At 41.5% G+C, this 17,126-nt stretch overlaps 1 protein-coding gene across 10 annotated transcripts in view; it reads left to right on the plus strand.

The window, feature by feature from the left end:
* The window catches only part of APC (APC regulator of Wnt signaling pathway), an 831,398-nt gene extending 815,273 nt beyond the window's left edge, over positions 1 to 16,125 (plus strand). For all 10 annotated transcript variants that reach the window (XM_086961019.1, XM_086961023.1, XM_086961027.1 and 7 more), the window contains one exon: positions 8,722 to 16,125. In XM_086961019.1, coding sequence (XP_086817145.1) covers positions 8,722 to 15,253 — 6,532 coding nt within the window. In that variant the 3' untranslated portion in view covers positions 15,254 to 16,125. The remainder of the gene's footprint in view (positions 1 to 8,721) is intronic.
* Positions 16,126 to 17,126: the final 1,001 nt, after the last annotated feature.

The raw sequence follows: 17,126 nt of genomic DNA on the forward strand, positions 1-17,126 counted from the left end.
TCCAGAAACATGTCTGGTAGTTGCAGCTGGCGAGTAGCCACTCAGCCAGGACACTAGAGTCAGGTCGTTTTTCATGGGGCATCTCTGAGATGCGCTCTGAGTGCGCTTTTCATTAAATCCCACACTGGCATCAGTGTCGGTGTAATATGCTGAGAAGTTTGATATCAAACTTCCTAGATTTCAGTAAAACTATTATGGTGCTGTGCAGTTTGTAATGGAAAACTCCCAGACCATATACTCTTTATGGCTTTACTGCACTTAAAATGTCTAAGAATGGACTTACACTGTAAGGGTACAGGGCTCATGCACCTGTACCCTCACCAGTGGTATAGTGCACCGAGCTAGAAAGGGTGGCTTGCCTATGCCATGGCAGTGGATTATAGGCATGGCACACAGGTATGTGTGCTATGTTGACTCCTCACTTTGCTCTGCACCAAAACACTCAGCCTGCATTGTGTGTGTGTGTGTGTGATTTGTTTCGGTGTACAGGTAAAGGCCTCTAAGGGTGGCACAATAAGTGCTACAGCCCTACATGCCTTCCCTAGTCACAGTGGTCTTGGTACCTATGGTACCTTTTACAAGGGACTTAAATGTGGCCATAGACACATCAGTTGGGTTCGCAACAGTACCGTTTTAGGGAAAGAACATAGACCCTGGGTACCTGTTTGGCACACTAAGTCAGAGTATCAACATTAGGCAAAAAGTGGGGAGCAACCATGCAAAAAGGGGCACTTTCCAACAATTGACATAAATTTTACTATTATGATGTCAGGGAGGGGAGGGATTAATTGCCTTAGTTCAAAATTGCATTTTTAAAAACCAAATATCAGTCCAACTTGATTTTTATCACTCATTCGTACATATATTTGTTGCTGAATTAAGCTTTTGTTGTCACCAAAATGTGGATTATGCCAGAGGTAATGCTCCGCGAACCGCTACCACATGGTAGTGCATATTTATAAATGAAAATACAGTTACGTTTTTTTTTTGTAAATTAGGGCTGGTCATTTTGCTTATAATTTTATGGCAATGTCCTGTGCACTCGCTGGACCTCTTGTTGCCAGTTTTAGTCTCTGAGATCCGGGAAGGCCCGTTGAAAGAGATCTAGAACGCAAGTCCGAATATCTGATCCCTCCTTCCCTTCAGGAACCCCCAGGACCCTCAGATTATTGCGTCGCTGACGGTTCTCACTTTCTTTCAATTTACATTAAATGTCCGTGATTCATTCCTCTTATTCCTTGAATTTGCTACGTTTGTCAGTTACTTCAGTCTCAACATTGCTGACTCTGGTTTCAAACTCTGTAAGCCGTTCGCCAATAATGTTACATGATTTTGTTAGCTTCCTAACTGCCCCCTGGACTTTCCGTGCAGCACTCTGCACTTTGAGGGCATCGGCCTGTGTCTCATCTCGGTTTTGCATTATTGTCTGTAAGGCAGTTTCCAATGTTGGGACATGCAAGCCAGAGGTGTCCTGGGTTACTGCGTTTTGAGTGCGGTTAGTTGGGTCAGTAAAAGAATAATCCCATTTCAGGCTTGCTGTCCTCTGCGCAGGAAACTCCGTTTTCTTTCCGCCAACCATAGTTATATATAGAAAGCCCCCTACTTTCTCCAACTCACTTGCATCTTCATTTTCGCTTGATATTATTGAGGATCCAGAGTCATTACCTGACCACCCAGGCCCATCAGACAAGGAGAAAAAGCAATCAGGGTCTATATCCACTTTGGGGTTTACCTGCAACAATCTTTGCCCCTGACGTTTGGAGCTTGACTGGGTTGTGGGGGTCCCTGGTATTGTCAATAGTGCTGTCTCTATCTCTGTTGCTGCTGGCCTGGTGTTCATGATACCCTCGATAGTCTCCTCCTGGCTTGTCTTCTGTTCGCCCTCACTGTCTCCACTTTGTTCTGGCAATCCCCCACTGTATCTCATTTGGTCTTCAATTGTGCCCTCTGATACATTGACACTCTGCCTTGTCTCGGAACGTACTTTTTGGCTTCCAGCCAGGCCATTCTCCCCAGCCATTGCTAAGTTGTTTGCTTGTTCTGACTCATGAGGAAGACCCTCTTCTTCAGCCTCAGCAGTGCTTGTGTCTTGAACTATACTCTCCGTCCATTTATCGCTGGAGGCACAGAGCATTTCAAGTACTGTGTCTCCCGGCACATGCCGTCCAGACGAAGTCCAGCCTCTTCTCCTAACCGAAACCGGCTCTCTCTCCTTCTCCGGAGCCGGCTTCAGTGTCAGTTGCGCCCGCCGGTTGCCTCGTTTTTCCTCGGGCCCACAGAGTCCACCGTTGCGCCCGTTTTCCCTTGGCAGAGCTGGGCGCTTTAGGAGCCATTTGGATATTCACTCTTCGCCGACACCGCATACAACCAGCAGATGAAAGAACTTAAGTCAGAATTTTTACTGCTGCAATATAATCGCACAGCTGCTCCTCCCCAAGGCTGCCTTTGGATCCAAGGTTGGTGTCCGCCGCAGTGTCTGAGCCTCCTATATCCACGAACATTAGGCGGGTGAGTACTGTTTATTTTAGATTAATTTCCCAACTGTGTTCGTCCCTCGGTTCACGATGCTCCTGGCAGGTCCGCTCCTACAGCCTCAAGCAGACGCAATCTTGGTTCCCCCCACCCTTTACTTTGAGAAATCCAGTCAGGGAGGGATCCAAGACGAGCCATTTTTTTTTCTTTTTGGGCAATTTTCTTTTGAGACAGGCGGTGTTCAAAAAAGCCAAGCCAGAGTCTAAGAGAAATGTTTATGAAGTCTCTTTTTTTTGTAAGACCTTACTTTTATCATGTCACCGTGGAGAGGAGATGGCGCTTGCGCCAATTGATAAAACCCTTTCAGTACAAAGTGTTTCTGAATAATCCTGCATCCTTAAAGGTAGTCTGGCAAGAGTCAACAACATTTTTCACATCCGAGGTAAAGTCTCAAGAGCTCCTGGCTGGAATGAAGCCCTAGGATCAGAAGCAGAATGAAGGGTTGTAAGGGGAAGGGGGGTATCCTTGTTCCTGTCATGTTAGTTTTTTTTAAATCTATCGTGTAGGTACCCTTCCCTTACTTCCTTTTTTTTTTGTCTCTTTTTTTTAGGTTGAATCCTCGTTGATAGGGTTACCCCTTAAGAAGATAGTATGGTGTGGATAAGGGTATCACGGTGCTGGCAATTTGCTGTCAATCTCTGCCAACAGACCGATCTTCAGTCTGGGCATTTCCAGGGAATGGGAGAGAGGGAGGGGAGAGGGGCGGGTAGGGACTAGGGAGAAGGGGGGAGGATTGGGTTGGGGGTTCAAGGGGTTCTGAATGGGGGGCACAAAACAGGGTGAAAAAATTCAGAGGGACAATAGGTAAAAAAAATACTAAATCGCTAAGAATAATGACAGAAATGAGAGTAAATTACTATTACCCAGGTTTGTTTTTTGCCTTAGAAAAGGAAAGGGATAAAACAAAAGAAAAGGGTCAATACATCAATTTAAATGGGTACGGTAATTGTCTGCTCGGTTAATATAGGTGGCTTAGGAGACCGGAATAAGCGAAACAGAACTATAGAAATGATGAGATTTAATAACCCAGATATAATTGCACTTCAAGAAACACATATACCATGGCAAAAGAGGGGTCTAATCACGATAAAGGGCTATTCTTTAATGGCCTGCTCTACGCAAACCTCTAATATTAGAGGGGTTACTATTTTATCTAAGAACCGAATAGGACCCGCTAGGCGGACATTGGCCTATGCAAGAGGGAGGTGGGTTATAGCAGAGCTCGAATATGGAATAACAATACTAACGGTTTATGGATCAAACTAGCAGCCTGACCTACACCTTTAATTATGTGTGGGGACTTTAATATACATCTAGGAGTAGGTGATGCGATGCTTAACAGATATCACGGGCGGAAGCTCAGTCTACTGAGCATTAACATCACTGATTAAAAGCCATGGGCTAATAGACGTATGGGAGTCCAAGTTTCCCTCCGATCCAGGATATACATACTTTTCTTATCCTCACCAGAAATAGGTCAGGCTGGATTATTTTTTTATTTCAAAGCAGATTCTAGGAGGTGCAGAAATAGAAATATTGTCGGAATCAATGTCTGATCATAACCCTTTGCTTTTCGGGCTAAGATTGCCGCAAATCCATATGTGCCAACCACAATGGATGTTCGACCGGAAATTATTGGTTGATCAAAAATATGACGAGCCATTTTTTTTTTCTTTTTGGGCAATTTTCTTTTGAGACAGGCGGTGTTCAAAAAAGCCAGGCCAGAGTCTAAGAGAAATGTTTATGGAGTCTCTTTTTTTTGTAAGACCTTTCTTTTATCATGTCACCGTAGAGAGGAGATGGCGCTTGCGCCAATTGATAAAACCCTTTCAGTACAAAGTGTTTCTGAATAATCCTGCATCCTTAAAGGTAGTCTGGCAAGGGTCAACAAAATTTTTCACATCCGAGGTAAAGTCTCAAGAGCTCCTGGCTGGATTGAAGCCCTAGGATCAGAAGCAGAATGAAGGGTTGTAAGGGGAAGGGGGGTATCCTTGTTCCTGTCATGTTAGTTTTTTTTAAATCTATCGTGTAGGTACCCTTCCCTTACTTCCTTTTTTTTTGTCTCTTTTTTTTAGGTTGAATCCTCGTTGATAGGGTTACCCCTTAAGAAGATAGTATGGTGTGGATAAGGGTATCACGGTGCTGGCAATTTGCTGTCAATCTCTGCCAACAGACCGATCTTCGGTCTGGGCATTTCCAGGGAATGGGAGAGAGGGAGGGGAGAGGGGCGGGTAGGGACTAGGGAGAAGGGGGGAGGATTGGGTTGGGGGTTCAAGGGGTTCTGAATGGGGGGCACAAAACAGGGTGAAAAAATTCAGAGGGACAATAGGTAAAAGAAAATACTAAATCGCTAAGAATAATGACAGAAATGAGAGTAAATTACTATTACCCAGGTTTGTTTTTTGCCTTAGAAAAGGAAAGGGATAAAACAAAAGAAAAGGGTCAATACATCAATTTAAATGGGTACGGTAATTGTCTGCTCGGTTAATATAGGTGGCTTAGGAGACCGGAATAAGCGAAACAGAACTATAGAAATGATGAGATTTAATAACCCAGATATAATTGCACTTCAAGAAACACATATACCATGGCAAAAGAGGGGTCTAATCACGATAAAGGGCTATTCTTTAATGGCCTGCTCTACGCAAACCTCTAATATTAGAGGGGTTACTATTTTATCTAAGAACCGAATAGGACCCGCTAGGCGGACATTGGCCTATGCAAGAGGGAGGTGGGTTATAGCAGAGCTCGAATATGGAATAACAATACTAACGGTTTATGGATCAAACTAGCAGCCTGACCTACACCTTTAATTATGTGTGGGGACTTTAATATACATCTAGGAGTAGGTGATGCGATGCTTAACAGATATCACGGGCGGAAGCTCAAAGTCTACTGAGCATTAACATCACTGATTAAAAGCCATGGGCTAATAGACGTATGGGAGTCCAAGTTTCCCTCCGATCCAGGATATACATACTTTTCTTATCCTCACCAGAAATAGGTCAGGCTGGATTATTTTTTTATTTCAAAGCAGATTCTAGGAGGTGCAGAAATAGAAATATTGTCGGAATCAATGTCTGATCATAACCCTTTGCTTTTCGGGCTAAGATTGCCGCAAATCCATATGTGCCAACCACAATGGATGTTCGACCGGAAATTATTGGTTGATCAAAAATATGTTTGCCACCTTAGAACTTGGATCAACAAATTTTTTAACATGAATAGATTTAGTGCTTCACGTAAAGTGGTCTGGGAAGCTTTTAAGGCTGGCGTAAGGGGGAGACAATAAAGCCTTGTATCTAACCAGAGACCACAACAAGCGAAGCAGATTAGGCAACTACATGCCAAGCTTCAGGATTTGGAGAGAGAACACCTGGGTAAGATAGTGCGGGGAATGGATGCAGCCACAACTCACCTAGATGTTATTGTGGTTAAGGCTGAGATAGGGTCTTATTATTCTCAAAAGGCTGCAGCAAGTTACCAGACTCATAGGGCGGAGAGCTAGAAGTATGGCGAAACTGTTGTAAAAACTACTTGCCTTAAAGACTAGACAAAAATCAGTGAAGAGCCAGATATCTCTAATAACTAGTGGGGGGACCTCATATACAGATTCGGGAGATATTGTTGAGGTGTTTCATAAATTTTATCAAGATCGCTATACGGAGGAGATGCAAGGTCCCCACTGGGATGTCTTTGTGAGGGCAGCAAGGAATATAGGATTCTGGGGGACGATGCTAGTGAGAGGTTGGAGACAGAATTTACACTGGAGGAGACACAAATAGCAAATCAGCAGCTGGCTTCGGGCAAGGCAGCCGGCCCTTATAAGATTCCATCAGAATTTTATAAAATCTTATCAAAAAGAGCTAGCTCCCTTGCTCTGGGATCTTTTTCTGGGGGTACAATATTCTGGGAACCCACCGGACTCCTGGGGGGTAAACAACGTTAATGACGAACTTTTCTTCCCGCATGTAATCACAACGTGGTCGTTTCCACTACCCCGTTGTGATTCCGCATACCATTACTCCGCAATTCACAACTTCGACTTGCGGAGGTGGGGGGGGGGGGGGGGGGGGGGGGTTGGATTTAAAATCCAACACCTTCCTTAGTGTCCGCACAGACTGGAGTTGGAATAGTAAATTATCCTATTCCAACATCCAGCACCCCCCCTCAGCAAGTCGTTGTTCTGACTTGCGGAGTAATAGTATGCGGAATCACAATGCGCTCGTGATAACGACTGCGTTGTGATTCCATGCAGGAAGAAAGACTGCGGGACAAAGAGGTATATTCTTCCTGGAATGGTACTAATATTGTCATTATCCCCAAGAAAGATAAACCATTGAATAGGCCCACCTCATATAGGCCTATCTCTTTAATAAATACAGATTCCAAAATGTATTCTAAAATCTTGCCGAACTGTCTCCAGAGGGTCATAGCCAGCCTCATATCACTTTGGCAACATGGCTTTGTACCAGGTCGAGACACAACTGACCATGTAAGACGAGGTGGCCCTATTTGACATCATTGGGGAGAGTAATGGATATCTGGCTATGATCTTCTTGGATGCAGAAAAAGCATTTGATCGTGTGTCATGGGATTATTAGTGAGGTGTCCTAGTAACTAAAGGGTTCGGCCCTCGGGCGTCACAGAAATCGAAGTGATGTACAGGGCTCCCTACACGAAACTACAGCTGATGGGTAGAGAATCTGACATGATAAAGGTTTCACGAGGAACAAGGCAGGGTTGCCCTTGCTCCCCAATAGTATTTGCCCTATATATCAATCCACTTATTCAATCGTGAATTGAGAACCAGACAATTACACCAGTGATGACCAAGAGATTCAGTACTAAAGTACTAGCATATGCAGATGACTTTGTGGCATTAACTAAGACTCAATTTTCACCAAAAAATGGGAGCAACTTGGTTTAAGGACAGTGGGAGACATCCAGGCAAGTGGCCAATTATACCTGTTTAGTGAGCTGCAAAGAGAGTTTGGAATACCGGATGGGCACTATCTTAAATATCTACAAATAAAGGGTGGCTTTGGTAAAAATGAGACGGGCAATCTCTAATGCTAAAATTACACTGTTTGAAACCATGGGGAGAACTGCCTGTAAAATCAAACATTTATACAGTATGATGATGGAACTTGCTCTGGATGATAATGAAAAAATTGAGACTAAATAGGACAATAGATTAGAGGATGAAGATATTGATATTGATATGTCACTATGGTTAGTAAAAAAAATCACTCCTATCCGCTAATCTAAAGTCACAACACTATAAAACGATTTTTAATTTGTATTTTAGTCCGGCCAAATTTTTCAAATGGGGAAAAGGGAGGATGACAAATGCCCCAGAAGTGGGGTAGGACCAGCTGAAGAGATTAATATGTTTTATGGGTGCCCACAACTTGATCTGATAAAAACCGAACTAGTAAAGTTTTAGGAGAAGATCCTCGGAAAAACAGTGGCATTCGCTTATGATGATTGGATATGAAAGCAGTGTTGAGCTAGATCAACCTCAGACTATCATCATATTTATTTCAGTTGTGATACTAAGATTGCAACTAGATGGAAGGATCTAATGCCCCAACATTTTTATGAATTCTTGGCCCGTTTTATAGCCTACATAAACTTGAACAGGCTCTATATGCCTGTAAGGGGTACCAGGCTAAAAGATGGGGTATAAAATTATGGGCTCCAGTTACGAAGTGGGTAAAAAGGGTAGAATAATGTATATAGATTACATTTTTATTTTTTTTATCTGGTAATATGACTGTTTTTGATGTATTGTATCTCCTTGGCTCTTTTCCTTTCATGTATCAATATCAATTTGGATTAACAGATAACTATTGACAATGTATAAACAAATTAATTAATGTTTTTTTGGTATGAATGTTTGTATAATGTCTCTAAATCCAATAAAAGAAAATATATTAAAAAAAAGAATTTCATGGCATTGTTCATGCATATGAATATGAAGAAGCTAGATAGAAAACAGTTACTTTGTTTGAATTATTCTACTTTGCTGTTAAACTGTAAGCTAATTTCCAAAGCTTCCCACACATATTGAATGGTAAATTGATAGTTGTGGAGTTAGTACAGAATAAGCTCCTCAATGGTTTTAAAAAATGTTTTTCATGACTTTCTTCTTTAATAGTAATAGCCACATTTCTTTTCTTACAGGCAAATTCTACGAGAGAACAACTGCTTGCAAACACTATTACAGCACTTAAAATCTCATAGTTTAACCATAGTGAGTAATGCATGTGGAACCCTTTGGAACCTTTCAGCCAGAAATGCAAAAGATCAAGAAGGCCTTTGGGACATGGGAGCCATCAGCATGCTCAAAAACCTTATTCATTCAAAGCACAAAATGATTGCGATGGGCAGTGCTGCAGCTCTGAGAAACTTGATGGCAAATAGACCTACGAAATATAAGGATGCTAATATTATGTCTCCTGGATCAAGTGTGCCTTCTCTTCATGTCAGGAAGCAAAAAGCACTTGAAGCAGAGCTAGATGCTCAACATTTGTCAGAGACGTTTGACAACATTGATAATCTAAGCCCTAAAGCAACTCATCGGAGTAAGCCAAGACAAAAGCAAAGTTTGTACAGTGACTATGTTTTAGATTCAAGTCGACATGATGAGGGAGTTTGTCGACCAGAGAATTTCAACACCAGTAACATAACTGTGCTTTCACCATATTTAAATTCTACAGTGTTGCCTTCCTCATCTACTAGAGGAAATCAGGAAAATTCTAGGTCAGAAAAGGACAAAAGTGTGGATCGTGAAAGAGGACATTCTACATACCACGTATCAGCTGAAAGTTCAACTAATTCTTCTAAAAGAATTGGCTTGCAAATGCCTGCTACAGCTGCTCATATGTCCAAAGTCATAGAAGAGATATCAAGTTTTCACATTAATCAAGAGGACAAAAACTCTGGTTCTACTGCTGAAAAACACCCTGTAGCTGAAGAGAGGACTGCACTAAGAAGAAGTACTGCAGCTCATCCCCATTCTAATTCTTACAGTTATACAAAATCAGAAAATCTCAGTAGAACCTGCTCTGCACCGTGTGCAAAAGTGGAGTACCAGAGAGCATCAAATGATAGCCTGAATAGTGTTAGCAGTACTGATGGCTATGGTAAACGAGGTCAAATGAAGCCTTCTGTTGAGTCCTACTCTGAGGATGATGAAAGCAAGTTTTGTAGTTATGACCAATACCCAGCTGATCTAGCTCACAAGATACATAGTGCAAATCACATGGAGGACAATGACACAGATCTTGACACACCAATAAATTATAGCCTCAAATATTCCGATGAACAGCTCAATTCTGGAAGGCAGAGTCCATCACAAAATGAAAGATGGGCAAGGCCGAAACACATAATTGAGGATGAAATTAAACAAAGTGAGCAAAGACATCAGAGAAGTCAAAACAATTTTACAGTATACAATGAAAGCTGTGAGGATAAACACCAGAAACTGCAGCCTCAATTTGGACAGGCAGAATGTGTCCCATCCTATAGAGCTAGAGCAACCCCCAATTCTGAACAGAGTAGAGTTGTACCTACTCATGGAATTAATCCGAAAGCAAACCAGACTATTTGCCAAGTAGATGACTATGATGATGATAAACCAACCAATTACAGTGAACGATACTCTGAGGAGGAGCAGCCTGAAGAAGAAGAGGAGGAAGACAGGCAAGCAAATTACAGTATTACATTTAATGAACAGGAGCATCATTTAGACCAGCCCATTGATTACAGTCTTAAATATTCTGATGAAGAGCCTCCAGCTTCTCAAAAGGTTAAACATAAGCTTCACATCTCATCAAGTAGTAGATCATCTACCATCCCATCAGGTAGCGGTAATAGAACAAATCAGCTTCATCCGAACGCTGCACAAAGTAGAGGTGGTCAGACTCAGAAACCAGCATCTTCCAAGACTTCATCTATTAACCAAGAAACTATTCAAACATATTGTGTAGAAGATACACCCATATGTTTTTCACGTTGCAGTTCCTTGTCTTCATTGTCCTCAGCTGAAGATGAAATAGAGGGTCGTGAACAAACTGCACATGCATCTGAGAACAGCAACACTCTTCAGATTGGCGAAATGAAAAAAAATAGTGGTAATCAGTCTACAGAATCTACCTCGAGTGAACCTCGATCAACTTTGCAGCACATTCGAACAAAACAAAACCGGCACCAAGCTTCTAGTTTATCCCCTTCTGATTCTACCCGACACAAAGCAGTTGAATTTTCATCTGGTGCCAAGTCACCATCTAAAAGTGGTGCTCAAACTCCTAAGAGCCCACCAGAACACTATGTTCAGGAAACCCCCCTAATGTTTAGTAGATGTACTTCTGTGAGTTCCTTGGATAGTTTTGAGAGCCACTCAATAGCTAGTTCGGTACAAAGTGAGCCTTGCAGTGGAATGGTAAGTGGGATTATTAGCCCTAGTGACCTTCCAGATAGTCCTGGACAGACAATGCCACCAAGCAGATGTAAAACTCCACCTCCTACTCGACCAACTCATCTAAAAAGAGATGCAGGTAAAAATAAAGTTACCACTAACAGTGAAAAACGAGAATCTGCACCTAAACAAACTGCCGTGAATGCTGCAGTTCTAAGAGTTCAAGTTATTCCAGATGCTGACACACTGTTGCATTTTGCTACAGAGAGCACACCTGATGGATTTTCTTGTGCATCAAGCCTAAGTGCTCTCAGTCTTGATGAACCATATATACAAAAAGATGTAGAACTAAGGATTATGCCTCCTGTGCATGAAAATGACAATGGAAATGAAGTTGAATTAGAGTATGACAAGGATACTAATGATCATCCTGTAAAAAAGGCTGCAAAGGCTTCTGAAACAGATAAAGACATACTAGATGATACAGATGATGATATTGACATTTTAGAACAATGTATTATTTCAGCTATGCCTACAAAATCTTCTAGAAAAAACAAAAAGTCTCATCAAGCGGTTTCTTCTAAAATACCTCCCCCTGTGGCTAGGAAACCAAGTCAGCTGCCTGTTTATAAATTACTTCCCTCACAAAACCGATTGCAACCTCAAAAGCATGTCAGCTTCACACATGCTGACGATATGCCAAGAGTATATTGTGTGGAAGGCACACCAGTAAACTTTTCAACTGCAACCTCTCTTAGTGATCTCACTATAGAATCCCCACCGAATGAATTGACAAATGCTGAAAATATTGCACAGCCCATACCCACAAAATTTGAAAAGAGGGATACCATTCCTACTGAGGGCAGAAGTACTGATGACACAGGAGTAGGAAAAACCTTGAATGTGGCTCCCTGCACACTGGATGAGGATAAAACTGAAGAAGGGGATATTCTTGCTGAGTGCATTAATTCTGCAATGCCCAAAGGGCGAAGCCACAAACCTTTCAGGGTGAAAAAAATAATGGATCAGATTCAACAAGCATCTGCTTCTACAGGTGGCAAAGGCCAACAAGAAGGTGAGAAAAATAAGCCAACATCACCAGTGAAACCCATGCCACAAAGTAATGAATCCAAAGGGGGCCCGAGAAAAACGACAGAACATAAAGTAAGTGAAAATAATGAAAGACCTTATTGTGGCCAAAGTAAAGAGTCAAAGAAAATGAATCTTAAAAATAGTTCAAGAGAATCAAAGGAAAAGCCTCCAAACAATGAAGAGCGTGTAAAGGGAAGCTTTGCATTTGATTCTCCTCATCATTATACACCAATTGAGGGAACACCTTACTGTTTTTCACGAAATGACTCTCTGAGCTCCCTTGACTTTGATGATGATGATGATGTTGATCTTTCTAAGGAAAAGGCAGAGTTGAGAAAGGGGAAGGAAACCAACGCTAAATCAAACAAAACCAACCAAAAGTCTTCCCCCAGCCAACAGTCAAGTGGTAGGCTTCAATCTTGTTCAAAGGAGGCTTCAAATAGAGGACAGCCAAAGCATTCACTCCAGAAGCAGAAATCTTTTCCACAATCAGCTAAAGATATCCCTGACAAAGGAGCAGCAACAGATGAAAAAATGCACAGTTTTGCTATTGAGAATACCCCTGTGTGTTTTTCCCGCAATTCATCTCTCAGTTCACTAAGTGACAATGACCAAGAAAATAACAATAAAGATCCTCCTCCACAGACAGAACCTCCAGATTCACAGGTTGCTACTAGACCACAAGTGTCTGGTTATGCGCCAAAGTCATTCCACGTTGAAGATACACCTGTCTGTTTTTCAAGAAACAGTTCACTTAGCTCACTCAGCATTGATTCTGAAGACGATCTCTTGCAGGAATGCATCAGTTCTGCCATGCCTAAGAAAAGAAAATCAGGAAAAGCTAAGTTAAGCAGTGAAAAGGGCAGTACCCGAAATATGGGTGGCATATTAGCAGAGGAGCCAAACTTGACACTAGACTTGAGAGATACAAATAGCCCAGATTCAGAAAATGCCTTTTCACCTGATTCGGAAAACTTTGATTGGAAAGCTATACAAGAAGGGGCAAATTCTATTGTTAGTTGCTTGCATCAAGCTGCTGCTGCTGCTTCACTGTCTAGACAGGCCTCATCAGACTCTGATTCAGTGCTATCATTGAAATCTGGAATTTCTTTTGGGTCTCCATTTCATCTCACTCCAGACCAGGAAGAAAAGTTATTCACCCACAATAAAGGTCCACGTATTGTAAAGCCAGGGGAGAAAGGAATGCTGGAAAATAAAAAATCTGAAACTGAAGGTGTCAAGGCCATTAAAGGAGGAAAGAAAGTGTATAAAAGTGCAATCACAGGAAAGTCTCGCTCCGTTTCAGATGTTTCAAGTCAGATTAAGCATACACAGCAAACAAACATGCCCTCAATTTCACGTGGTAGGACAATGATTCATATTCCAGGTGTTAGGAACAGTTCACCAAGTACAAGTCCTGTTTCAAAGAAGCCGCCACCAAAAACAATATCTAAAAGCCCCAATGAAACTCAGGGCTCAGTCAGCTCCCCAAGAGGCGTTAAAACTGCAAAAGCAGAACCAAGTCTCATAACAAAACAGCCACCTCCACCAGGGGGATCCAGTAAAGGGGGGTTTAGATCTGGATCAAGAGAGTCTACCCCATCTAAGCCATCACAGCAACCATTAAGTAGACCTATTCAGTCACCTGGGCGCAATTCAATTTCCCCTGGAAGAAATGGAATTAGTCCTCCAAACAAACTTTCACAGTTGCCTAGAACAGCATCCCCTAGTACACCTTCATCCAAGTCCACTGGTGTAGGTAGAATGTCTTACGCTTCCCCTGGCAGACAACTGAGCCAACAGAATCTGACAAAGCACAGTGGTTTATCAAAGAATGCTAGTGGTATTCCTAGAAGTGAATCTGCATCAAAAGGTCTAAACCAAAGCCTCAACAGCACTGGACCGAGTAAAAAAGTAGAACTCTCTAAAATGTCATCAGCAAAATCCAGTGGAAGTGAGTCTGATCGATCAGAGAGACCTGTTTTAGTACGTCAATCTACTTTTATTAAAGAAGCACCAAGCCCCACCCTGAGGCGGAAATTAGAAGAATCTGCTTCATTTGACTCTTTATCTTCATCATCTAGGCCTAGCTCTCCCACCCGCTCTCAAACGCAAACACCAGTTTTAAGTCCTTCACTTCCCGATATGTCTCTTCCAGCAAATGCACCGGTTCCCCCCGGGGGATGGCGTAAGTTACCGCCCAATTTAAATCTTCCTTTAGAGTGCAGTGATGGTAGACCAGTAAAGCGCCATGATATCGCTCGCTCTCATTCCGAGAGCCCATCTAGGCTTCCAGTTAATAAAGCAGGAACCTGGAAACGTGAGCACAGTAAACATTCTACCTCCCTTCCCCGTGTAAGCACTTGGAGAAGGACAGGAAGTTCTTCCTCCATTCTGTCTGCTTCTTCAGAATCAAGTGAAAGAGCCAAAAGTGAGGACGAAAGATCTGCTTTGCCAGGGCCATCACAAAGTACAGAGTACCAAACTCCTTCAAAGGGAACCTGGAGGAAGATTAAAGACACTGAAATTCCTCAGACAATAAATGACTCCTTGCCTGAAGAGTCACCTGGAGTAGTTAGTGGTGCTGAATCAAAGGCTTCGGTGTACCAGATGGCACCTGCCGTTTCTAAAACAGAGGATGTGTGGGTGAGGATTGAGGATTGCCCCATTAATAATCCAAGGTCTGGAAGATCACCCACAGGTAATGCCCCTCCAGTTATTGACAATGTTACAGAAGTAGGCAATCTAGATGATGAGGATTCAAAAGTCATTCAGGGGAAACTAAATCCAGCTAATGGAAATGTACCTGTTCGCCCACTGGGCTTAGAGAGTCGCTTAAATTCATTGAACAGATTAGATATTCCGGATCTAAAAGCACAGGAAACAAAACCTATAGGTAGCAACACCCCTCTTGTACTAGAAAGCAATGACAATATGGTTTCCGAGCGCACGCCCTTCAGCTCCAGCAATTCCAGCAAACACAGTTCACCAAGTGGAGCCGTAGCAGCGCGAGTTTCTCCTTTCAACTATAATCCAAGCCCCAGAAAAAGCAGTGTGGACAATGGTTCAACTCGACCTTCGCAGATTCCTACACCAGTAACAGGTAGTACAAAGAATAGGGATTCCAAAACGGAAACCACAGACACTAGTGGCTCCCAGAGCCCAAAACGCCATTCTGGATCCTATTTGGTGACTTCTGTTTGACCGAACTGGATTGATTGCTGCTCAAAAAGAAAACACTTATGTATTATTGTCAACTGCTGTGTACAAATTTTGTTAAAAACGGACTTTCAAAAACTTTTATTTTGTAAATATGTTTGATTCTTGAGGGTTCTTGTTCGGGAAGCCATATTTGAAAATATACATCGTCTTTACTGGTTATTTATGGGATGGATGCTTGGTGGCTAGTGTGAAAGTTGATTAAGAGAGTATATTTGTACAGTATGTTTACTTCTATTTAAGTAGCATCCAAAACCATGATCCTTTGAATTTTGCTTGTCCCTAGCTAAATAATGAACTCTAAAACGAAGATACAATTATATTAATGTATCAACCATTTTAGATAAATGGACTAAACTACATCAGGGAGAAATTGGTATTATTTATGCAAAAATGTGGATGTATTACTTGTGAATACATCTAACCCTATAATTAATCATGTGGCTGTGAAATTCACAGCAATATGATTCCTGCTGATCATGCTTTCCTGACCTGCTTTCTGCATGACGGATGGTCCTTTTCTGAAATAACGATTATTTTTTTCTGTGGTTACACAATGTGCATAGATAGGTGATCTGTAATAACTTTGTGATCTGCAAAGCAAGGAAATGTGTGTTAATGTAAAACCTTAAATAAGATTTTACCTGGGTTAGCTTTTATCAGGAAATTCATTAGGTAGAATTTTTGCTATGCTGTAACTTGTTGTATATTCTATTATTTGAAGTGAGATGGCTGCTCTTTTTGAATGGGACATGGCTGTCTCATCACAAATTAAAATTAACATTTCAGAATAAATTATTATTGTATGTATACTTAACCTGTGTTTTTCTTATAAAACATTGAATTTTTCTTTTCCAGTTTTTGGGTGATTTTTGTAAAAAGAAATGTTTTACTGAGGCTCTCTCCACCCTGCTTTGTGATGCATGATTGTGTTAATTCATACATGGGGCAAAATGGCATGTATATTAAGTGTTTTACTTTTTCATCAGTGCGTAGTGGGTGAAGGTATTTATGAGCCAGGAAAACATTCTGTTCTTTTTACCCCAGGTGTGTTGCGAGAAGTGGAAAGGTGAATTACACAGAGTAAATGGTGAAGTCATTACCGAATACAGTTCGGCTCCTTTTTCTTATTTCTCTTTCAACTTCAGGATGTCGATGTTTCATTTTAGCTTTATGGTGAAGCTGAAGATATATCATTATGTTAAAATGCAAAAGTATTTTCATGGATCCAAAATGTTTGTACATTCCCTTATGACCCTGCCCCTTGTACTCCTGATTAGGGTGACCACTTCCCTCCAGGTGATTACAGATATTGTTCCCAAATTTTACTATCTTGTGTGATAGTCTGATGTATTCTGAGTGTTGTAGCCTTGTTTTGTTTCCATTTAATTAATCAGACTACCTCAACTGAAAATCAGTTATGTGTAGATGACAAGTGCAGGTCTGGAGACAGTGTTCCTTTAAACCCTGTAGTGAGTTGATAACTCAACTCATGATAGTTCTTAATATATTATTGGAAGTTACTTTTCAGAAGACACCCACTTGTCTATTTAAACCATAATTGATTCCCTATTTGTAGATGAAAATCCTTGCATGGCAAATAAAAACTATGTTCTATCTTGCTCAACTGACCCTCCCGCAATCTGATCCCATTCGCGTGCTGTCTCCTGTGTGTTTAAGTGTGCAAGTGCATATGTTGAGACCGATTTGTGTAAAATATATTAACTGGCTGTTGCTGGAAGACATGTTGATGGTTGCACTAAAGGGAGGTTCTCTCCAACTCCTTAATATTCAAGTCAAAAACAAACTTTATTTGGTTTGTTACAACCATAAAAGTACAATTTACCTCTTATCTTAC

This window comes from Lissotriton vulgaris, chromosome 3_1, assembly GCF_964263255.1.
Source record: "Lissotriton vulgaris chromosome 3_1, aLisVul1.2, whole genome shotgun sequence".
Classification (NCBI taxonomy): domain Eukaryota; kingdom Metazoa; phylum Chordata; class Amphibia; order Caudata; family Salamandridae; genus Lissotriton; species Lissotriton vulgaris.